This window comes from Pogoniulus pusillus, chromosome 4 (assembly GCF_015220805.1).
Source record: "Pogoniulus pusillus isolate bPogPus1 chromosome 4, bPogPus1.pri, whole genome shotgun sequence".
Taxonomy (NCBI): domain Eukaryota; kingdom Metazoa; phylum Chordata; class Aves; order Piciformes; family Lybiidae; genus Pogoniulus; species Pogoniulus pusillus.
The window spans coordinates 16,208,572-16,232,945 of record NC_087267.1 but is presented as its reverse complement, the minus strand read 5'-3'; the positions used below and the strand labels follow the sequence as shown (position 1 = coordinate 16,232,945).

General features: G+C 45.4%; 1 protein-coding gene across 1 annotated transcript in view; it reads left to right on the top strand.

The window, feature by feature from the left end:
- Positions 1-24,374, top strand: part of PPM1H (protein phosphatase, Mg2+/Mn2+ dependent 1H) — a 165,007-nt gene that overhangs the window by 121,693 nt on the left and 18,940 nt on the right. Inside the window, exons 6-8 of the mRNA XM_064142247.1 lie at positions 1,644-1,762; positions 22,288-22,351; positions 24,006-24,113. Coding sequence (XP_063998317.1) covers positions 1,644-1,762; positions 22,288-22,351; positions 24,006-24,113 — 291 coding nt within the window. The remainder of the gene's footprint in view (positions 1-1,643; positions 1,763-22,287; positions 22,352-24,005; positions 24,114-24,374) is intronic.

The window sequence follows — 24,374 nt, the reverse complement described above, 5'->3', positions numbered from 1 at the left end:
GATTGATCCAATTAGAAGGTCCTTGAAAACAATGTTTGGGTGGAGGAGGGGACCTTGGCTGGCTGTAGACGGAAGGAAAAAAAATGTAATTCCCTTAACTGTACACACAGAGTTTGATGGAGCTCCTGTTCCAGGAAGGGATCACAATGTCAAGATCACACTTGTGTGGTTGAGAGCTGCCTCTTGAAAGCAGAATCCAATCTTGTTGGCTACACACAGCAATTTCCCTCAGCCCCATTTCAGCTGGGCTTAAGGTGTTTACTGTAGGGATTTCTGGTGATGAAAGTGGGGAGAAGCTGATGCAAGGTTATCAGTGTGGTGTGCTGAGCCTGATCCAACTCCTATTAAATTGAGTGGGAGTGGGCTCAGCCCTTAAATGCAGGAAATAATTTATTGTGAACTATCTGCATGATAGCTGCCAGGTAGATCAGTAAGGGCTTCCACTGCTTCCTGTTGCTCACCTTTGATGAGTGCTAGATTTATGACAACCCACAAAATAAAGCCAGCTCATTTGGTCTGTCCTGATGGCAGCTGCTGCTGGAGATATGGCAGACTTTATTGCCTTAACTGGCTGGATAAGGGAAAAGACTTATCTGCAGAAAGGTTAAGAAATGCAACCATTTTTTTCTGTTCCCTAGCCAATTTGACTGCATCTTCAGAAGGGCTCGCTCCTAATGTGGCTTTGGAAGGAAGGGAGGAAGGCTTGTTTAGCTAAGTATTGGACAAAATGAGCCAGGTTTATTTCAGAAAGAAGAAATACAGTATGTTTAGGATTAGCCTATCATCTGTGTAGAAATCCAAACAAAAACGTTTTACAGGGAATGAAAAAAAAAACCAAACAACAAACCACCTTGTGATGCTCTCAAGTATGGTGAGCTCTGGAGTACACAAGGCTCTGTCTGGCAAAGGGACCTTCCAGCATCTGCACAGCAGCATGCCAGTAAAGGCAACAGAGCAACATTCAGGCACTAACACCCTCAAAACCATTAGCTGTAGTTGTGACACAAAACTGCTGCTGCTTCTCTTAGTCTGTTCTGCATCAAGGAAGTATTTTTTAGAAGACAAGAAAAACTGTGGTTATTTGCAGTGTCAGGTGTGATGGAGTGTGCAGCACACCATTTCTTCTCAAGACAGTGACAAATTGTGACAGTAATATTAAGTTGTGTGCATTGTTGGCATAGCTGAACTGAGAGGCGAAAGCTCAAGCTTCACTCCATATGCCCCCTTCCAATTCTCTTCTTGCTCTATGGCTTTATTCTTTGATTGTTCCCCTCTCTTAGGTCACTGACTTACAAAAGGAGTTGTGGTCTGTTTTATGAAATCCTTCAAACTACCTCTGTGTCTATGATATATGTTAGGGATGCCAGGCATTGAAGAGGAGGGGAAAAGTGGTGAAGGATTTTGAGGTCTAGGGTGTTTCTCTCTGTAGGGCTGCTGCTGGACAGCAGGCAGTGTCAGAACTGGTGTAACATGCACGTCGTTGGCTCAAAGAGAGCTCATGAGCTTCCTTGTTTAAAAAGCAGGGGAAAACAATGTGTGTGGGAAAGGAGCAGAAAGGGATGGTAATGCTATCTCGTTAAAAATAGATGATGGCTTGTTTTGTGATATTCACATGGTATCTGTGGCTTGGTTTCTGCCCACAGGCTTACATGCAGCCCCACTTGCTGGGAAACGAGTTCACGCATTTAGAGTTTCCACGGAGGGTACAGCGCAAAGAAGTTGGAAAGAGGATGCTCTACCGTGATTTCAACATGACTGGATGGTAAGAATGTGTCCTTTCCTGCGTGGGGTCAGCCTTCTCCCCAGCCAGTGCATTCTTTGTGCATGTCTTTGATTAGCGTAAACCACATCAAACATGGAGGTGTATGCCTGCATACTCAGGGGAAAAGTATTTCTTTCTTTCAGATGTATTTTTCCTTTAGAAGTTAATGTCTTAAGTAAGTTGACCTCCCTCCAGAGCCAAGACCTTGTTCCGTTTTAACACGTGAACAGTCCAAGTGGAGCAGACACATAAAGGGGAAGATGTTCCAGGGGATCTTCTTTAAAGCTAAACAACTTTCCTGTCTTGGAGGTATCTTTTTATAGAATCTAGATCAGTGGGCCCTTATGCCTTTGCATGCTGGGGAGTGCTTGCACAGGGGAAGAGCTGCTTCCCATACTCCAGTGCAGCTGACCCCTCATTTGGATAACCCTTGAGGGTTAGAGACAGGCCTATCTGACTAAAAGTCATAGCCAGCCTAAACCAAAAAGATTTAAGTGAGCATCACTGACTTAACAAAGTGGAGACTTTGAAGGAAATAATGATGACTTTTTTGTCTGTGGCAAAATGCCATTATTGTTTTGTGTTGGTTAAAGAGCCTCCTTCTCAGGCGATTCCCACTCACTTATAGAAGCCCTAATCCTTGCTGTTGTGGGTGCTGTGACATGTAAAGGCAGAGGTCCTATATATGCAAATAGTCTTCACTTCCTTGCTGTTTGTGTTTTAACATATTTAACAAATTCCCTTTTGGGAAGGGAAAGAACAGAGAGAGCCTTAATTCTTGTAGGTTTGGAGATTTTGAGGCTTCCACACAGCTACCACTCCACATCCTTCTGATTTATCCCATACTTTATAGACCTTAAATATCGCTACGTTTTTACAGTAAAATAAGTATCTAACTTTGGAGCGTTTGTGCAGACCATGTTAATCTAGGAGAGTCCACCATTGAACAGCTGCTAGTAGAATAGGCAGTCTCACCCTTAGAATCGTGACTTCACATATAAACAGACTACAAAGTCATGAGCAAAAGAATAGGAACAGAAAGAGAACATTTGATCAACTGAGGACTTAAGCAGCAAAACAATTGAAAGATTATGAGACATTCTCCAAGTTTCTGCAAAGGGAATTTTCATACTAAACTCCCAAATGTGTCTGAAGGCACTACTAAAGAATGTGAACTTCCAAAAGCTCTTTTTCAATATGTGAGATGCTATTGGGTAAAACAAACAAACAAACAAACAAAAAAGACCGAGAGATTTTTTTTTTTAAAAAAAAGGCAGTTTTAATTTGGGGGTGAGCTGCAGAAATATTATGAGCCAACAACTTCCTGAGAGGAGATTAAGAGCAGAATTCCTTTGTTGTGTTTGGAAGACAAAGAGGGTTTCTCCATGTTTGTGGAAGTTTTGTGTTTGAAATGAGATGAAAACGGTTGAAGTTGCAGTGTTGGCAGGTGACACTGCAGCTATTTTCCTAGTAAGCAACAAAAGCCATGAGGAAAGGTAAAGTATTAAATGATTTGCATGGGTGGGCATCAAGGTGACCAAATGTGGTGTTGGTAAATACCAGGCAAAGCAGGAGGAGAGACAAGTAAGTATTTGTACACACTAGAGTTTCCAAGTGACCTTGAGAACCATGTCAAAAAGTTCAGTGAAACTTCTGCTTGCTGTCATTTTTCCAGTCAAAATCACAAGTGGAATGTTGGGATGCATTCAAAGTAGGAAGGGTTCAAAATGAAATGAAGAGTTAATTCTGTGTGTCCGTTTGTACCTCGTTTGTGAATCTATGCATAGTGCTTTACCTTTTTCAAAACAGTTATTGCATACATAATACAGTTTGGCATTAGAATGAAAATCAGAAGGAATGTAATTTTTATCAGTGGTATAAATAATGGGATCCCATGTACTATCAGTGAGCCTGAGCGCTGTTATTGACACACCAAAGGATCAGGATGTCTTCCAGAGAGACCTGGACAAGCAGGAGAAGTGAGCCCAGGTGAACCTCCTGAAGTTCAACGAGAGCAAGTGCAGGGTTCTGAACCTGGGTCAGAACAATCCTCACTATCAATACAGACTAGGGGATGAGCTGAGAGAAAAAAGCCCTATGGGAAAGGACTTGGGGATGCTGATGGACAAGAAGCTGGACATGAGCAAACAGTGAGCTTGCAGCCCTGAAGGTAAATCACATCCTAGGCTGCCTCAAAAGATGTATTGGCAACAGATCCAGAGAGGGGATTCTGCCACTTTCTGCTGCTTTGGTGAGATGTCACCTGGAGTACTACATCCAGGTCTGGAGCCTTCAATATAGGAAGGATAAGGACCTGATGGAGCAGGTCCAGAGGAGGTTGGAGCACCTCTGCTACAAGGACAGGCCGAGGGAGCTGAGGTTGTTCAGCCTGAAGAGGAGGCAGCTCTGGGGAGCCTTCCATTGCCTTCCTTCAGGTGATGGCAGTCTTCCATTGCCTGAAAGGGGCTTAAAATTAGGCTGAAGAGAGACTGTTTACAAATTCCTGCAGTGGCAGGATGAGGGGCAATGGCTTCAAACCAAAGAGCAGATTCAGATTGGATGTTCAGAACAAGTTCTTTACTATGAGGGTGGTAGAACAGGTTTCCCAGGGAGAGGGTTGAGCCCCCATCCCTCTAGATATTCCAGGTGAGATTGGACAAGGCTCTGGACAACCTGATGTAGTTGAGGATGTCTCTGCTGACTGCAGTGGGGGTTGAACTAGATGATCTTTGGAGGTCCCTTCCAGCCTGGAGCATTCTATGGTTCTGTTGCAAATTTTATGTTTAGTATAATAAATAAGAACTTACTTGGGTAAGTAATGGAAGATTTGATTCAATGTATTGTCTTTCAAGAGTGATGTTTGAATTCTGTTAACTTTGGCCTGTGGCAGGGGAGAGAAAGGAGCTGACTTTCCTTCCGATTTTTCTGAATTTCCTGATGTAGAGGACCTTTGTTGATCCAGTTACAGATTCTAACGTGGTCAGTGCAAAATCTGCCACCAATTTAGCACAAATATGCCGAGCTGTAAGCAGTTATTCCAGAATAAATATTTAAACTGTGACTTGAAAATTCAAGTCTGAACTCACTTTAACACTGTCCTAGAAAAAGGTGGCCTGTGCCAATCAAAAGCCTGTGGAGGCTGTGATGAGGCTACCTCTCCCTGATGTTCCTTTTGACTTCTGGCTGCAAGTGGAAAATGTGGGCTACATTTTTGTTTTAAATAAATGAATCGGAACCTTTTAGCTGCTCCATAGCCTACAACTATTGCACCAGTCATCTTTCTACTTTTTTCCCTCAGGACAAGAAAATGATGAGGGAATTGCTCTGTAGCCATACATTATCTAAATCAGAGCCCTCTAAATAAGGATCCATTTCTTTTTGCAGGGTATTTGCTCAGGGTAGTCTTGTTTCCCACCAAATTGTGTGCAGTGATCTCCTAAGCAAAGGAGAAGCAATCTGTTTCAATTTATCCAAAAGTCTAGATCAGTTTTAATGGTTGAGATCATGGACAAGACATTAAATTTCCAGCTTGGTGGGCCCTCAGAGGTGATGGCTTGTGGTGGCTGGTGTTTTGCAGTGGCCATTCTTCACTTTGAAGGCTTGCTTCTTTTTCCTTCCTTTTCTAATTCTTATATTTAAGTGATGCAGTAGGATGCTGTGACCAAGGACGTGTCTGTTCTGCATTTGTTTCTAAGGACAATATCTATAAAGGAGAATAAATTAGCATATCTATTCCTTTTCTAGAAAACCTCAGATGGAGCTTTGGCTGGCCAAAGCCTGATATGCTAAAACACTGCCAAACTTTTATCACTTACAATGCAGAAGATCAGTTGTCTGAATAATTTTTGGTGTGTTCACTGTGTGTTGACATTGGCACACATATATATAGAGGGGGGGGGGGGGGGGGGGGGGGGGTGCAGGTGAAGAAACAGCCACTCTTATGCTTCATTACTGAACCCTTTATTGAGAGGGTATAAAACTCTCTGCTCTGATGTTTCTTCAGGAAAATGAGCATTCAGGATGCCTTCTGTGTTTTCTATTAGAAGCTGTGTGATGTTTTTTACTTTTTTTTTCACTCCTGTGCTGTGGAGCTTTTCAGATCCTCAACAATGGCTTGGCTTGCTCAGCTTGTCTGGATTACAAAAGGTTATTGTCTTTGGGTCTGTCATAATGCATTTTGCCTTTTTGTTTGTTTGTTCTCGCTTCCCCTCTCGCTTCCCCTCTCGCTTCCCCCCTCGCTTCCCCCCTCGCTTCCCCTCTCGCTTCCCCTCTCGCTTCCCCTCTCGCTTCCCCTCTCGCTTCCCCCCTCGCTTCCCCCCTCGCTTCCCCCCTCGCTTCCCCCCTCGCTTCCCCCCTCGCTTCCCCCCTCGCTTCCCCCCTCGCTTCCCCCCTCGCTTCCCCCCTCGCTTCCCCCCTCGCTTCCCCCCTCGCTTCCCCCCTCGCTTCCCCCCTCGCTTCCCCCCTCGCTTCCCCCCTCGCTTCCCCCCTCGCTTCCCCCCTCGCTTCCCCCCTCGCTTCCCCCCTCGCTTCCCCCCTCGCTTCCCCCCTCGCTTCCCCCCTCGCTTCCCCCCTCGCTTCCCCTCTCGCTTCCCCTCTCGCTTCCCCTCTCGCTTCCCCTCTCACTTTCCCCCTTTCCTTCTTTTAGTTTTCCCTCATGTGAAGTTTCCACACTGGCTTTGTCTCAGCATCCCACAGTGGTAGCAGAGCTGCCAAGTTTCCCCACAGCATTAGGACAACCTAGCAATGTATACAACATAGCAATGTATACTGCATCGCTAGTCCAGGGTGCCTGTTATTGCTTTGAGACCAGCCTTTTCCTTGTCCCTCTGTCTCTCTCACCCATTCCTGGCAGCAGGAAGGAGAAATCCACTGTACTGAATATATCTAAAATAAATCCCATTTAGGTGGGAGCTGACCATGAGCTTAAGTGCTCCTGCACTCTCGCCTCATGTGCTTTGTGGTTGAGCGACCATTGCAAAATGTGTACTGTAGCTGGCAAGGCCTCTTAAAAGCTATGTGTCTCCTGCTGAACAAGCTTCTGAGCTGTCTCGAGCTGTAATTTGCTGGCAGACATCTGTATTACTGACAGTCTTTCACAGCTGGGTCTCCGGGATGGGGTTTTCAGGCCTCTGGCCTGTAGAGGTTAAACTTGAGTTGAAGGGAGAGTGGTTCTGGTGGCTCTGACAAGTTCTGGCAACAGAAGCGTCAAGAAAGACTTGGTGCAAGTGCTGCCAGTTCCAAAATGGGGTGCAAGTAGCCTGAGGTAGAAATATATCAGGAGAGGAAAAGCAGGCCAGATAATAACTGCTTCTTTAAAGGACTGCTCAGAATTTGTGTTCTGTCTCCACTTTTTATGTAGAAGTTAAGACCTGGTCGGTCAGGTTTTTATTACTCCAAGATAGATCCATTGTGGATGGTTTTTGAGGCACTTTGCTCTGACCACAACCTGGACACCTTTCCAAAACCTGGTTTTTTGTTGTTGGCTTTTTTTTTTTTTTTTTGCATATTGTGTCCTTCAGTGGCTCCTTCCAGGATTCCCTTCTCAGCCTCCTGTGGGGTTGAAGGAGCTGTACAGTGCTGCACTTAACCAAAAGCATCCAGAAGGCACTACCAACTGGCATCAGCTTTGGTGGTTTCAAAGTTAATATTTGGTCTCCCTTGGAGTGCAAACAGCAGCCTTTCTGCTGCTTGCACTTAACTGGGATACTTTAAAGGCTTGATTCTGGATCATGGCTTCTTCACTTGATTTCATGGTGGCAAAAGAACCCCAGATAAACAACGCCCATTTTTGGACCTGATTTATGGGTGGCTTTCATTGTCCTCCAGGAGCATGCAGAGCTAAGCTGCATCCCGTCAAAAATGATGCAAGCCGGTGTAGTACCCGCTGCATGCCATGGGCTGAAGCGCAGATGGCAACAAGCAGGGGAATTGTCCGCTGCCTTTGAGCATGCCTTACGCGTAGCAGCAGCAGAGATGTCGCCAGGTCTGCCCATGTGTCTGATGAGAGTTCACTGTGGCGCATGGTTCAGCCGCCCGAGGGGCAGCCCATGCCGGGGAATCGCCTGCCCTCGTGATTGATTCCAAAGCAGGGAGGCTGGTGCCCTGGGGCGAGCACTAAGCAAAATCCATTTTATTCTAGAGTCAATATTGTCCACTGCCTGGAAAGCTGCCAGCCTGCTCTGCGCTCGCCCTTTTCTTTCCAACAGGGAATGTCTTTCAGCCTGTAAGCATCTGATTAAAAAAGCAGCTTCACTTTTCAAGCCGCTTCATTTCGTTTGGGATGGATGCCTTTTGCTCTCATTGTGCAGCCTGCCTTGCCGTCTGCGGTTCAGACCCCAGCTCACAAAAAAACAGGCTCTCATTAGTCACTTATTGGGGATCCAGAATACCCCTGGTGAAAGCCAATGTGCATGTTTTGCTTGGTAATGTGTGAGCCGATTTGAACAAATATTGCCAATGCAGCCACTATCTTGTTCTTCGTTGCTGGGCTCCGTTTCCTTTGACAAGATGCTCAGGTATCCTGCCCGAGGAGTGCCTGAGCAGATTGAGAAGTGCCACAGAAATGCTTTATGGAGCAGGCGCCCGCTCTGTGCCCCCCTTTAATATAAATTGATTTATTGAATCAAGTGCAGAAGCCCTGCTATAGAAACCTCAGGCCATATTCTCTGGAGAACCACCTAATAAAACAGCCCCAAATGACACTCCTCATTAGCTTTTCCACCGATCCCAAGGCAGTATTTAAAGTGACAGTGTCCCTCTTTTTGTCCTGAATTTATCTGCTAGCTAATGCCTGTGGGTCTAATTAGCTTAGCATTATTAGTCTTATTCAGATAAGCTGCATTTCCTAACAGCTTGATTCCAACTTGTAAAAAGTAATTGAAAGTCTGCAAACCCTGTGCCATAACTTGCTTGATTGAGCCAGATTCATGTAATTCACAAAAAGTCATCCTTTCCCCTCCCCTGCCTCTCCCCTTCTTTTTAATTGAGCTTTTTTGTCTAGTGAAACCTTCTGTGCTTCTTCTGCTGGAGTCCTGGCTGCGTTGTTGTTTTCCAGACCTCAGACGTATCCTTTGTACGATCGCCAGGGAGAGATCAAATTTTAATTTCATAATTACTTCACAAGAAAGCAGCCTTTTCCCCAGTCGTGCCTGGTATTAATTTCCTCCTAGCAACTTACATTTTCATAATTTAATGATTATGGGCCACCTCTGCAGCAGTGGGAAGATAAAGAGAGAGAGATGATATCATTTTTGCAGCAGAAACCGTGATCCGGAGCTGCTTGTTTGGGGTTTTTCTGTGTCTTCGCTCTCGTCTCTAGTTGCAGGGTGGTGGGATGGGATGTGCCTCTGGTGCACACGACCAGAGCAGCTCGCTAGGTTGCGGCTGGGTGTCGGGAGCACAGCTCCACGATGATGAATGGCTGTTTGCAATGTGCATGTTATGCATCTTTTCAGGATCTGCAGCTCTCGCTGCAGGAGGAACGGGAGGTGAGAGCTGACCTGCTGTGTACAGCACGTCTCCTGACAGTGACAAATGGCTCTGTTTTCCCGAAGCGCACACATGCCACAGGAGCTGAGCCAGTGTCTTCAGGGCAGGAGAAAAGAGAAACAAGGAAGTAGCAGTGCAGCAACAAAAGAGAAAGCTGAAGTCTGGAGTAAGGCTTTTCTGTAAATGGCCCCTCAGGCCAAGTGAGCACGACAAAAACTAGGATGGTCTGAGTCACATCCTGCAGGATCATCTCCTTTGGGAAGCAGTGTATCTAAGGTCTGTCCCTGCATGGCTGTGCATCTCTGCATGGGCTCTGCCTTGGCACAAGATCAGGTGCCACATGTGCAAGGGCAAACAAAAGACTCCCAGACTGTTTTATCAGAAAGAAACTAAGCTGCGATGAGGTAATCATCGATCTGAAAACCCAGACAAAAGCAGCTCTTCCTCCTGGTGAGGTGAAGTCTCTTCCCCAGCTCTTACTTTCTCTGGCTTCTGTAGCTGCACAAATTTGACATGATCTCAGCTGGGTCCCTAGGAAATTCTCTTTTTGTTGCCACCCCAGAGTGGCTTATGGCTCTGCTCCTTACTGAGAGGAGATCTTTTGCTCTTTGGAGGAGTTTCCAACACTGCTGTGGGATGGTGGTGCCTCTGCTTACTCTGTATTTCTTAATGCCTGCCCTATCCTACACTACAACAGTCTTTCCCAGAAGAGTTTGCTTCCTGATTGCTCCTTTAACAGCGGTATTCTATCCTTCCAGAGGATCCCAGATAGCATGGGTGGAGCAGGCACTTGTGAGGTTAATGTGTAGTATACCTTCTGTCTGCCTCACCACATCCTTCTAACAAGTGCAGCAAAATGTGAATTTACTAAAGGATTTTCTGTCCATCACAGTACATTAAGCACATAGGGTGTTAACAGCCCACTTCCCTAGCCCCTCTAGCTCCAAAGAAAATTGCTGACAAAACCTTCCTGTTTGTCTTTGAAAAGTAGAAGAGATAAAGTAAGTTTTCAGGACCACTCAAGATAGCAAGCTCACTAGGAAAACAAAAAAAAAGGCTTGCCCTAGTGAAACAGTTGCAGAACATGGATCTACTTGACGTTCAGCTGCAGTATCTGCACACAATTTGTCCATGGAAGCTCAACCAGTCACGAATGAAACCCTGACTGTACACTTGCCATCTCCTTCCCAGCCTCCTGAACAAAGGAGAGTGCTTGTAAATACCCTCAGTTCATTTCACCCTGATTCGTGCTTTGTCTAGGCAAGGAGCTGTCTGGATCCTTGCCCACCCTCTCCCCAACTTTTCCTCCATCAAGTTCTTTTAAGGCTCCATTAGATATGTCTGGAAGGTGGTGGAAGCCCCATCCCTGGAGGCCTTTAAGTCCAGGCTGGATGGGGCTCTGAGCAGTCTGATCTAGTGTGAGGTATTCCTGATCATGGCATGGGGGTTGGAGATCCCTTCCAGCCCTGACAATTCTAGGATTCTATGATTCAAATGGACTCTAGGAAGTGGCTGAGAAGATGCTAGTTCTTGAATCTTTAAAGTGGGCTGGTGTGATGGTTTGGCTGTTACCTGCCCCCCACACATGCTTTAGAAATCACCCAGGCTAGACTCAGCTGGCTCTGGAAATTGAAGCTTTAATATTTACAGCTTAGCAGAATATACAAGCAGATAGTTACAGTATATACAGTTATAGACGGAAATATACAAGGTAAAAGGTAATACAGAAACACAACAGCCCTCCCAGAAACCTGAGTCCCCAGGAGGGGCTCCCAACCACCCTCTCTACCTTACCCCCGCTGTTGTCTTGTGCCCAAGGAAGAATGGAGGGTCGGATGGGGGGTAGGAAGCAAGTGGATTAATCAGAGAGATGGAAGGTGAGGTTAGAGAGATGCAGGCCAGACCTCGGACAGAGACCAACTGCCTTGTTTGGATTCTTGCTCTTATACCTCTCAGCAAGCCTGTGAGTGAAGTAGACATCACCCTTGTTTGTCTTTCACAGCCTGTAATCTAGTTCTTCTCACAAAAACATTCTAGCTAGCTTCAAACTAGCAAGCTGGCCAAGATGTATAGAATTGTTTTTGTTAAGGAATTACTTCCACATGAGCACATGATGCTAGGGGATACATCATCTCCAAAGTCCAGACTCCATATTTGGACTGTACATGACAGTGTAGGCTCCCTGGAGGTCCAGAGCTCATGTCCTAGTCTGATTTGAGCAAGCCAGAGATACTATGTGTGCACGAGTCATGTTCAGATTACTTGTCATTTTTATTTTTAATGTGTAGATGGCTAGACAGAATTGTCATGTAAAACATCATAAAAGGATGTGGTGGCTTGGGTGTTACCCACCCCCCCACTCTTTGGAAATCACCCAGACTAGATTCAGCCAGCTCTGGAAATTGAATGAAGCTTATATTTACAGCTGACACAATAGACAAGCAGATATTTACAGTATATACAGTTATAGACAGACATATACAAGGTAAAAGGTAATACAGAAACACAACAGCCCCCCTGAAACCTGAGTCCCCAGGAGGAGCTCCCAGCTGCCCTTCCACCTTCTCTCGCCCCTCAACCTTACCCCAGACATTGCCTTGTGCCCCAAGGAAGAATGGAAGGTTGGCCAGGGATGTTAGGAAGCAGGTGGATTAATCAGATAGATGGAGGGTAAGGTTAAAGAGAAAATGCAGCTGAAAAGTCCAGGCTGTGCCTGAACTGCCTTATCTATGTTTATTCTCTTGTTCTTAGACCTCTCAGCAAGCCTATGAGTGAGGTAGACATCACCCTTGTTTGTCTTTCACAGCCTATGATGTAATCCTTCTCACTAAAACATTCTAGCTAGCTTCAAACCAGCACATGTACAAAACGAGGTATTATATAGTTTCAAGTCCAGAAGAAATTGTTTCTTAATTTTCTGGGGAAAAAACTTCTCTTTTACAATGTCCATGTTTTCCCCTTTACCTGAAAGAAACCCTATGAAATGCCTTGATTTAGAGGGGACCTTTCCCATAAAACTAGTTCATGCACATGTGCACATGCATTGCTTGTTAATTGGTTTGGGTTTGTCATCATCTTTTGTCTTGACAAACAATACTGTATTTTGTGTGCTTTTATTATCTTTGTTTATCATCCTTTTGCCTCGTTATATATCAGAAGAGTAATAAGGGAAAGATACTGAGGCACTAGAACATTAAAGCTAGCCTACCTAGAGGGTACTTAGTATCAGGCAATGCTGTCTCTGCAGAATAAGGACATTTCTTAAAAACCATGTCTGGATCAAGACATAAATTGCACCCTTTTGAGTGGTTCACTGCCTAACTGACAGCAATGTGCCCTTGTGGCCAAGAAGGCCAATGGAATCCTGGAGTGCATTAAGAAGAGTGTGTCAGCAGATCAAGGGGGGTTCTCTTACCCCTCTACTCTTCCCTGATGAAGCCTCACCTTGACTATTACAACCAGTTCTGAGTTCCCCAGTTCAGGAGAGACAGGGATCTACTCGAAGGATTCCAACAGAGGGCTACGAAGATGATAAAGGGGCTGGAGCACTGCCTTATGAGGAGGGGCTGAGGGCTTCAGGCTTTTTTGTCTGGTGAAGAGAAGACTGAGAAGGGATCTAATAAGTGTTTGTAAATATATGAGGTCTGTGTGTCAGGAAGGAAGGGACAGGCTCTGCTCACTTGTGCCCTGTGATGGGACAAGGGGTAATGGATAAAAACTACAGCAAGGAAGTTCCACCTCAACAGGAGGAAGAACTTCTTTACTGTAAGGGTGACAGAACCCTGAAAGAGGCTCCCCAGGGCAGTTGAGGAGTCTTCCTCTCTGGAGCCTTTCAGGGCCTGTCTGGATGCATTTCTGTATGAACTGCACTAGATTCTATGGTCCTGCTCTGGCAGCAGGGTTGGACTCAATGGTCTTGGGAGGTCCCTTCCAACCCCTAACATCCTGTGATCCTGTGAACCTGCACTATACCATCTTTTCTCCTTGGTAGTAAGCATGCATTTATACCAGTTTGATGCCAGTAGTTCTATAAACAGTGCAGATAAGTAGTTCCTTTTGGGTTGTTCACTTAAGCTCTCTCACCTAAAAGGTAAGATCCCTTGTATTGAAGTGGTAAAAACCAACAGTTTCTATCAAGTTTTGTGTTGCTCAAACATTAAAATCTGTTGTTTCCATTGGTATGACCAAAGGAAGTTGAGCCTGGGGGAAAGGAGGTTGGCTGGTTAGCTGGGGTTAGTTTTGTTGTGGGGGCTTCTTGGAAGGATGGAGAGTGTTTGGGGATGGTGTTCTGGGTTTGGAGTTATTTGCAGAATGGTAGCAAAGCAATGCTATGCCGAATCTACAAACTGTCTCAAAGGGAGAACCTTCATCCGTGTGCTCAGTATTAACTAGGACATTTCTGAAGCTATAGTGCTTTTTCTTGCTTGCTTGCCACAGGTGGGATTTGTTCTAGCTTCAAGCTAAAGCCCTTTGATGATGATTTTTTGGTGGGGTTTTTGTTTTTCCTTAGGTTTAATTCTCAGTTTGCTATCAGATATCACTAGTAGAGATGTAAAATATGGATAAACTTTCTAAAGCCAAGTGCTATGGAAAAGCAGAGCACAGAGTCTGGATTCCCCTATCATTCTCAGAACTGAGCTTTCCAGGTCAGGGTAGTTTATGTTTTTACTGCCATCTGTTATGCCAGGGGATGCCAACATGATACTTTTCATGACCAGTAACCTTACACAGTTTGCTGTAAAGAAAATGCAACATGGGTTCCAGTTTTGGTCACAAACAACTTCTGACCTTATGTGAATTTGTATGTGCTTTCAGAAAGCCAGCTCTAAGAACAAATTCTGTGACAGGAGAACGCATAACACATGCAAGAAGTGATCCAAGATTTTGGCTCTGAATTTTGTATTTGGGAGCTCACCAGTTACACAAGTTCTGACCCAGCAATACACAGGTAGCTTTGATCATCTTTTATTTTAAGGGTGCCTAAAGTGCTCCTAATGACCCCAGCATGGTAAAGAACTTCTTCTGTAGATTGTCTTCTGCATTTAGCAGCTTCTAGTGCTATATTTTTTCCACAGTGCATTTAGAGCAGAATCCAGTTAGCACAGAAGTAAGATCATGTCAGTCCTAGTTCTTTCATTCTGACATCTCTTTTGGCTCCCAGCGCGATTTGGCCCCGTTTTCTGAAATGTTGATCCTGAGCCCAAATGTAACTTTGTGGGTGGTACATATGTCAAGCCCTACTTCAGCATTTTTGGACAGCAGTAGCATTTCATAATTCTTTTGAAATGAAAAGAAGAAACTTAAGTTAACTGAAGAAATAAGGAAAAAAAAGGGGGGGGGGGGGGCAGCTAGATGTAGCTGGGCACAGGCTTGCCTTTTCTACTCACCACCCCCACCCTTTCTGGTTTTCCATTTGGAAAAAATAGAGGTTTACGTGGCAGAAGCACTTGACAGGATTTAGGCTCATCCAGAGCAGCAAGCAATAGCATAACCTGCTTTGTCATACCCTGGTGGCCACTGAGACGTGCTGGGATGCAGACAAGGAAGAACACAGAACGTTAGATGTTGGAAGGGACCTCCAGAGATTGAGTCCAACCCCCTTACCAAAAGCAGGATCACCACACAGGAATGCATCCAGGTGGGCTTTGAAAGTCTCCAGAGAAGGAGACTCCACAACCTCTCTGAGCAGCCTGTTCCAGTGCTCCATCACCCTCACTGTAAAGAAGATTCTCCTCGTATTGAGTTGAAATCTTCTATGTTCAAGTTTGTACCCATTGCTCCTTGTCTTATTGCTGCAGACCACCAAAGAGATGGGGGCTTGCAGCTCTGTGGTTGTTACAACAGTGAGCTAGGCAGTTGACTGAATAAGACCAGGTTGGCACTAGAAAAGCCAAACACTCCCCTCAGATTCTCTTTGTGTCTGTGTTTGGTGTACCAACTACCCTATTATATCTTCACACACAGCAATCTCTAAACAGCACATGAAGGAAAAAAATGCCACTTTTTTACATAAAATCAAGCAAAATAGTCCATAAGGTCGTAACCTACTGTTGTGGAGGCAGGGAATTAGTGTGGATGAGTCAGGAATTATAAAAATGGAATTATTTTATTTTCCTGAAAACCCCACCCCTGAATTGTAAAACTTGCTCAGCAAGTTTGCTGATGACACCAAGCTGGGAGGTTTGGCTGATACAGCTGAAGGCTGTGTGGCCATTCAGTGAGACCTGGACAGACAGAGCTGGGCACAGAGGAACCAAATGAGGTTCAACAAGGAAAGTGCAGAGTCCTGCACCTGGAGAGGAATAATACACTGCACCAGTACAGGCTGGGAGGTGATCTGCTGGAGAGCAGTCCTGTGGAGAGAGACCTAGGATTCCTGGTGGATAAGAAGTTATCTATGGGACAGCAATGTGCCTTTGTGGGCAAGAAGGTAAATGGGATCTATTAAGAAGAGTGTGTCCAGCAAATCAAGGGAGGTTCTCCTTCCCCTCTACGCTGCCCTGATGAGACATCATCTTGAATACTACATTCAGTTTTGGGCTCCCCAGTTTAAGAGGGACAGAGATCTGCTGGAGAGGGTCCAGTGGAGGGCTACAAAGATGATTAGGGGACTGGAGGGCACTGCCTTATGAGGAGAGGCTGACAGACCTGAGGATTGGTCAGAATGGGGGGGACAGGCTCTTCTCACTTGCTCCCTGTGATAGGACAAGGAGCAATGGGTGTAAGTTGCACCACAAGAGGTTCCACCTCAGTACAAGGAGGAACTTCTTTACTGTAAGGGTCACAGAGCACCGGAACGTGCTCCCCAGAGAGGCTGTGGAGTCTCCTTCTCTCCAGGCCTATCTGGATGCATTCCTCTGTGATCTGTGCTAGATTGTGTGGTCCTGCTCTGGCAGAGGGGTTGGACTCAATCTTGGGTCCCTTTCAACACCTACTATCCCATGATCCTGTGATATAAATCCTACCCTCTAAACTTGTTTAGGTTCGTTCACATCTTCTAATTTGATCAGGAATTCTTCAATAGATGTTATGGACAAATTTGGAGATTTAGGAAGTCAGGAAATGGAAGAGGCTAAGCTATAACACAGCTTTACCCCACTAGCAATCAGGCTGAGCAGACAATTAAGGGAACAGCAGGCTCTACTCACAGAGGTGAGATAGGTATTCGGCAGTGATCCCTTGCTGGATTTCTCTGTGGCTCAGCTGCCTCCTGTCGCTGCAAGCAGTATCCAGTAGTCTGGATCCACTTTGTAGAAGCTTAAGGCAAGTGGCAAAGCTGCCAAACTCAGAAATGTCTCTCAATACAGCTTCTACAAGACAGAGATTAGAGGAAGCAATGCTGCCTCAGCAGCAGAGAGCCAGACTGCCAGGGTCTCCACAGTTTGGAATAGCAGCCAGCAGATCAGCTGTGATGCGGTCTGAGAGTAGCTGGGTCCGGGTGCTGCTGGCAGCTCTCTCCAAAGGACCCCAGGACTTGCCAAGCTTGCACAGAATGATGCAATGGGGAGAACTACCCAAAGGCAGGGACGGTGTAAAAAGGAGAGCCGTGCAAAAGGTAGTAGGCATCCAAAAGCATGGACTGTCCAAAATGGGAATTCTGTCACAGCAGGAACCTTCTCCTGTCGGGAGCTCTGTCAAGGTGGGAACCACTCACACCTTCTCCCTTGCTCTATTTATGCTTTTCTAGACAAAGTGTCCATTTGCCGCTTTATATTGGCTGCAAAATCCCAGCCAACCACCAGCCTGACTCCAGTGTGGGCTCCCACACGGGTCAGCACATGTGCAGAAAGGCCTCCTGCTGTTCCCCCTTCAGGCCTGCAGGGCAAGGGTGGGGAAAGTGGTTTTCTTACCTTCTCCTCCTGCCCATTCAAACCTGCCTTGGGGAGTGGGGTGGAGAGAAGAAAGGAATTTGGAGTGCTCCATAACACCAGTGTGAAACAAACACACATACTAAGTACAGGAGGTTTCACAGAGCATAAGCCAAAATGAACTCCATACCTTACTTCCCTCTCCCCAGTGTAGCTGCTGAGCTGCTAGCTGAAAAGCTGTTCTTCATCTTTCTCTTGCAGTAAACCCTATGCTCATATATTATTAATTTTGTTTTGCTAGTCATGCAGGACGTAGCTTCTTTTCCTGAGTGTCTCAGGTTGCTTTTGAGTGTCTCTGTGCCAACTCCACTGCTGTGGTTGCAGTTCAGAGCATTGTTTTTCAAGTGCTGATAAATTTTCAGGCAATGGCAATACCAACAGGGAAAAAAAAAGGTGTTTGAAATGAGTCTTGACACCCAGCTACTAAGCCCAAGAGGTGATTTGCTGTGAAAAACCTCAGAACAAATCACTCTGCCCCTCTGGGTCTCCCTCACTATCTCGGTTCCAGTATAAATTTCCCAGAGACTCAAATATAGTTAATAGAACCAATAACAATTTACAGAATGCCTTTTCCTCTCCCCCCTTAAAAACAAAAAAAAAGGAATTAGCAGGGAAAAGGTAAAACACACCCAAATAAACAGTCTCACTTCGATTGGGAAGTTAAAAGAGAAAACTAACAATAAGTAAAAGGTATTTGAGATAGGGGAGTTACAAAGAGGTATAGGGATGGGAAAACAAGATACTATGTGTGTATACAACCAGATTGATGGCAATGGGTATTGTCCACCTCGTGGATTGTTGGCCATGTGGTAAAACAAAGAGCACTAGGAACAGGAGACTGGTGCTATCAGGCAGGAAGGCAAGGCAAGAGAGAACAAAACAGGCAGTCCCTTTGTTTTTATAGGGGGCTAGATAGGAAGTGGGAGTGGGCTAAACAGTACACCTGGAGTAAGGCTCCAACCCACTCCCAGGGAAGAGTCAGGAGGATCTGGGGCCAGGGTCAAGACCACTGCCCCCCGGAGGGTTAACCCCTTACACTCAGTCACATAGCTTCAGGAGGTCATAGGCTAGTCAGCTGCCTTTCCTCATCTGCTGATGAAATGTTAGCTTCAACCCTTGCAACACAGCCTCTTCTAGCATCCTTATACTGTTTGTGTCACAGTTGAAGGCCCTAGGGATGTAGGTCCCTACGGTGATGCCAAAAAGATTCTGGACTCAGCAATGGGAAGTGTTCTTTTGAAGGGAACTGGCCTAAGCAATGCCTTTTTTTTCCCCCTTTTGTTATCATCTTCCTAAAATGCAATCAGTGTGAGGTGCTATGCAGGAGAGTGTAAGGGAGAAAGGGAAGAAGATTTGTCCGAGTGGTTTTTGGCCACTTACTGGGCAATATAAAGTGAGAGTCTTAAGTCAGTCTTAAGTGTTTCACAAGATCACACAGAGTTACTGAGGCTGGAACATACCTCTGAGATCATAGAATCCAGCCTATGACCTAAACACCACCACACTGACTATGTTTGTAGTTCTCTTGCAGGTAATATAGTTTGTGATAAAGAATGGGCTTGGGCTTTTGTGTTAAAAGGAGCTTGCAAAGAGTTACCTCATATCAGCTTGGTAGTTTTTGCTATTTGTACCAAATATGTACCACAGCTCAAAAATCCAGTAGGAATGTTTGCCTTCTGGGGCTTGTGGTTGGACTAATCACTTGACTCTGATGCCCAGAGTGAACTCAGTTGATACCCTGTTTCTTGGTGTCAAGAGAAATAGGGAAGGGGTCAGACTCCTCCACAAGGAGGTGAAGCACTGGTGACGCCTAACCTCGAGTACTGTGTGCAGTTCTGGGCCACTCACTTCAGGAAAGACATTGGGGTGCTGGGATGGGTCCAGAGGAGAGTGACCAGACTGGGGAAGGGACTGGAGGGAAAGTCTGATGAGCTGAGGGAGCTGGGATTGTTTAGCCTGGAGAAGAGGGGACACTCAAGGGGGACCTTATCACACTCTACAACTACCTGAAGGGAAGGTGTAGTAAAGTGGAGGGCAGGCTTTGCTCCCATGCAGCTTGTGACAAGACAAAAGGGCATGGCCTGAAGCTGCACCAGGGGAGGTTTAGGTTGGCTATTAGGAAGCACCTCCTGATGGAAAGGGGAATTAGACACTATGATGGGCTGCCCAGGGAGGTGGTGGAGTTGCCATCCCTGGAGGCGTTTAAAGAAATATTGGATGCGGCACTTAGTGACATGGTCTGGTGGATGTGGTGGTATTAGGTCATAGGCTGGACTTGATGATCTCAGAGATCTATTCAAGTCCCAGTAATTCTGTGATTCTACAATTAGGGCTTCCAGCACTGCTGGTCCCCCTGGAAATTCTGGGATATGTTCATGAGCAGTCAGGGATAGTGAAAGGTATCCTCCACATTCAAACCAGGAAATCCAAGTTGATGTCTGAGGTAGAGATGTTAGCTGTTCTCTGTTGGAAATAAAGGAAGGAACAAGAGCAAAGTCCATGAATGACTCATCCTTCCCCAAAAAAATTGCTATGCCACAATTTATTCATCAGGGAAGTATTAACATGCTGGCCACTTGTAGTGCCTTTTTCTTTGGTTTAAAGGCTAATCCATTTAGTCTCCCTAGCACAAAATGACATTTAAATGCCTCAACTGTATTGACTCTTATGGACAGGCCTTGGTATTGTGGGTACATACCCAAGATAATCTTGACTATGTGGTCTCCCATGAAACACCCACTGTGTTTTGCAAAATTCAGCCAGTTCTGGTTCAGGATTTCACACAGAGTAATCTTCTGTAGTACAGGAGTGGAGTCCTGCACACTGTTGCTTCCCTGAAATTTGGTTGGTTTTTCTTCTTTTTTTCCTCCTTCTCTCCACCCACAAACTCTAAGATGGGCTCTGCCTGTGATTACTGGGAAATTTAAAGATGCTTGAATGTCTGTGCTACTCATTTTAAGTCTGAGGCTTGCCCAGGTGATGCAGCATGTATAGCTGTGTGACACAAGACCATTTGTCAATACCAGGCCTATGCCATATTGTGATGAAGCAGAGGGAGCTGGATTACAATAAAGGATTTCGCCCTTTTGGTTTGTGTCACAGCCTTGACATTGCTTGAACTGATTGAATGTAATTCCCTGGAGTTCAAGCAGCTAACCCAACTGGGCTGCCATGCAGCAGGGGCTGATGGTGCCCGGCAAGGCATTTGCCACAGCACTTTCCTTCCTCACACTTCTCCCTTCCACTGTGGCAGAGAGCACTGACTTGTGTGCTTAGGGGATGATTTTGGTTTCACCCATGGGGCTTTGGGCAGGAGTGGGTCAGCAGGGGAAGACAACATGCAGGGAAAGGCTGGAGAGGGACAGTTTTGTGGTGTAAAGGGACTCCAGCTTGCAAGAATGACAGCCATCTAATTATGTATTTAAGTTTGTTTTTATTTCTCACTGGCAAAAATGCTCACCTCACCTCATCAATGTCAGCAGATGGATGTGTAAAAGGTAGAGTACACAGGCATGCAGTAAACGGAACTGGAGCATGAGCATTTACTTCTCTTGTCTCTTGGCCATGGGAATGCTGCTGTAAACCACAAAATCTCTGACAACACTGACTGTTGAGGTCAAGGTCAAGTGAGAACTAAATAGCCTTCTAAGGCTCTTCAGCATGTGAAGCTTCTTCTCTTGGTGTAAGCAGTCCTGGAAAGTGAGAACAGGATCAGAGAGCTGTTTCACACTTTGGCTGTGTACATGTCCTGTCATTGCTCATCATTTCATGCTAGCAGCGTGAACCTATGCATTGGTTAGCTTCTTGGTGGGTTTGGGGCTTTTTGTTTCTTTGTTTTTGTTTCTCAAGACATTGTATTATGGTATAGCTGCTGCCATAGCCAGTGGTATTTTACCTGATTAGCACGTTATTCCTGTCCAACTCTTTGTCCTTGTGAGCAATTTAGGCAGCTTGGCACACTAGATATATACATATGTTCACAGGATGTTAGGAGTTAGAATGGACCCCTGGAGATGAAGCTTCAAGTCCAACCCTACTGCCAGAGCAGGACCATAGAACCTAGTGCAGGTCACACACAGGAATGCATCCAGACAGGTCTTGAAAGTCTCCAGAGAGGAACACTGCTCAACCTCCCTGGGGAGCCTATTCCAGTGCTGAACAGGGTGACAGAACCCTTGCAGTAAAGAAGTTCTTCCTTCTGTTGAGGTGGAACTTCCTGTGCTGTAGTTTCCATCCGTTGCCCCTTGTCCTATAACAGGGCACAAGTGAGCAGAGCCTGTCCCTTCCTTATTGACACCCAGCCTGCATCTATTTACATCCATTTATTACATCCCTCTTCAGTCTTCTCTCCAGACTAAACAGCCCCAGGTCTCTCAGCCTTTCCTCATAATGCAGTGCTTCCAGTCCCTTCATCATCCTTGTAGCCCTCCACTGGATTCTCTCCAGTAGATTTCTGTCTCTCCTGAACTGGGGAGCCCAAAACTAGATGCAGTATTCCAGATGGGTTCTCACTTGGGGAAGTAAGAGAACCTCCCTTGATCTGCTGGACACACTATTCTTAATGCACCCCAGGATCCCATTGGCCTTCTTGGCCACAAGGACATATTGCTATCCCATGCAGAACTTGTCTACCAGGACTCCCAGGTCTTCTCCATGGGACTGCTCCCTAGCTGATCACCTCCTAACATGTACTGGTGCAATTTATTATTGCTTCCCAGGTGCACTTCTCCATGTTGAACCACATTAGGTTCCTTTTTGCCCAGCTTTCCAGTCTGTCCAAGTCTTGCTGAATGGCTGCACAGCCTCCAGGTGTGTCAGAGAAGCCTCCTGCTTTTGTATCACCAGCAAACTTGCTGAGCAGATACTCTGTTTGTCTGTCCCGTCATCAATGTCATTGGTAAAGATGTTGAACAGGACCAGAACCAGCACTGATCCCTGTTCACTTTTCCTTTTGGCAGAAGGGATAATTCTTTAAGGAAAAATCTTTCAATAGGAAAATAAATTTACATCCTGGTTCATAAAGTCCTAGGGAAAACAATGGGGGGGGGGAGGAGGGCAGTTAATTTTGGTGTATAGGTGGTTGTGGTTATTTTGTAAGAGCTGCTGCTTGTTTCAGGGCACCAGATCACTAACTGAGCTTTGTAACTGTTGTTTGTCCTCCTCCCACAGGGCATACAAAACCATTGAGGAAGATGACTTGAAGTTTCCCCTTATATATGGAGAGGGCAAGAAGGTGAGCATATTTGCTTCCCTCAGAGCAAGGGAAGAGTGAGTTCTGTGCTGATTACCATTTGGCTTAGCCTGTGGCACTCCAGTGTTTTCCACTCAGCATCTCTTTATTGTGTCTTTTTCACAGTTTTAAAGAATACCTTGGTTCTGTCATAAATCAGTCTCGTGTCTAAGTGGTGACAGAGAGAACTTAATGTAAAAAAGCATTTTTAGTGTATTGTCAAATGTAGTTATTTGCTGTTTGGTTTGCTTTTGTTTTTGTCGTTGTAAGTAGACTACAATGAGACCCTCTTAAATAATTCATTTTAAATGTTCCCTGTTTCATTGTAAAATATAACTAGGCTGGATGAAGATAGGAAAATATCTCATGTTTGAAAACAAAGCAGGAGGATGTTTAATAGTGCTCTTAGGTGCAGAACTCTAACTTAGGAAGGGGAAGGATCAGGCCAGGATTTGGAAAGTATAAGACCCCTTAACTGTATCTTTTTCAGCTAGTGAACCTGAACTCACCATCGCATTCTTCTGATGTGTGAATGCTGATAGCTTCTCTTGAAAGGGAGAAACTAACCTTTCTGTTTGGGTGTACTTTTGTTTCCAGCTCTGTAATTAAGAACAGTGAGATGATTAGTGCTGATCCCAGCAAGCTTAGCTGCATGCAGCACTAGGATCAATATAAGGAGGCGGCGGTGTCAGTTTGCCAATATCGGTATGCTCACTGTGTTTCTAAATAGTGCTCCCCTGCTGCATTAGGTTATTATCTCAATGGGAAAATATGCCCTCTGCAAAATAAGTCCAGGTTTGGGGCGTTCAGACCTGTGGCTTATCTCTGAATGTGGTTAGGTTTGTAACTACTTAGAAAATGTTTCATGCATATCTTTTAAAATTTGCTTTCTTGTTGCCTTGTGCAGCCAGTGGTTACTGAGGCAAAATAATCTCAAGTCAGTTGCTTGCTGTTACTGATGCTGAGAGCTCTCGTGTTCAGAAGCTGCTGTGGCTAAACTAGACTCGTGGGGAAGCGGTACCTAGACAGCAGAGAGCAAGGTTTCCCATGAGGCTGTCTTGCCTGGTCAATCTTTAGAGAAGTGTTACTGAACCTCTTGGGAGACAGCTTCATTTTGCAGAGGAAGGTGCTTGGGGAAGCAAGTGACAGACTTGAGGTAACAGCAGACCTGCCCTGCATCACACTGTGATCTCTGCCACTGTCACCTGCCTCTTCAACAATTTAAGGTGGCCTTTAGCGTTTTTCCTTGGAGGGAACATACAGCAATATATCAATAGGGAAAGACTAGAGGTGAGTAGTTAGGCTGCCCATAATTTTGCAAAAGATGTTTACTGTCAGTGTAATTTGCTGAGGAAATGCTTCTGTAGACTGGCATGGGACAGTGAAGTGACTGTTAGGTTTCTGTAGTCCTCATACCTTACAGATGATGACAGTCTAGTCACCCTCTAGGATGTGGGTGAATACAAAGCTTTGAATAACAAGGGAAATGGCAATGATCTGAGTGTGAAAAGCTTCAAAGCTGATCAGGTGTGTTAAATCTAGAGAAAAAAAAAGTTTCCCTAACTGTAGCAGTTAGGGAGTAGGAACATTGTCACTTTCCCTGTTGGCACAGTGCAACGTAACAAGGTTTGATTCCATTGCTTTTCTTTATTTCCAGGCTCGGGTTATGGCAACAATTGGAGTGACCCGGGGACTGGGAGACCATGACCTGAAAGTGCATGACTCGAATATATACATCAAACCTTTCCTGTCCTCATCTCCTGAGGTAAAAGAGTCAAGGTTCAACTGTTGGAACTGTGGGAGAGAAACAAATATATTTCCTGTGCTTGTTTGTTCTTCTGATTGTGGTCCAGTCCAGGTAATGTGCTGCCCTTCACAGAATTGCAGCGTGTTAGTAACATCCACGTACTAGGAACTTTGTGAGTTCCTGAGCTGTGTGTCTTGTCTCTGCTTGCTCCATATTCCTTGCGCAGCGTTGATGCCTTCTCTCTCCCTAGTCTATGGTTATCCCATAGCCTCACCACTT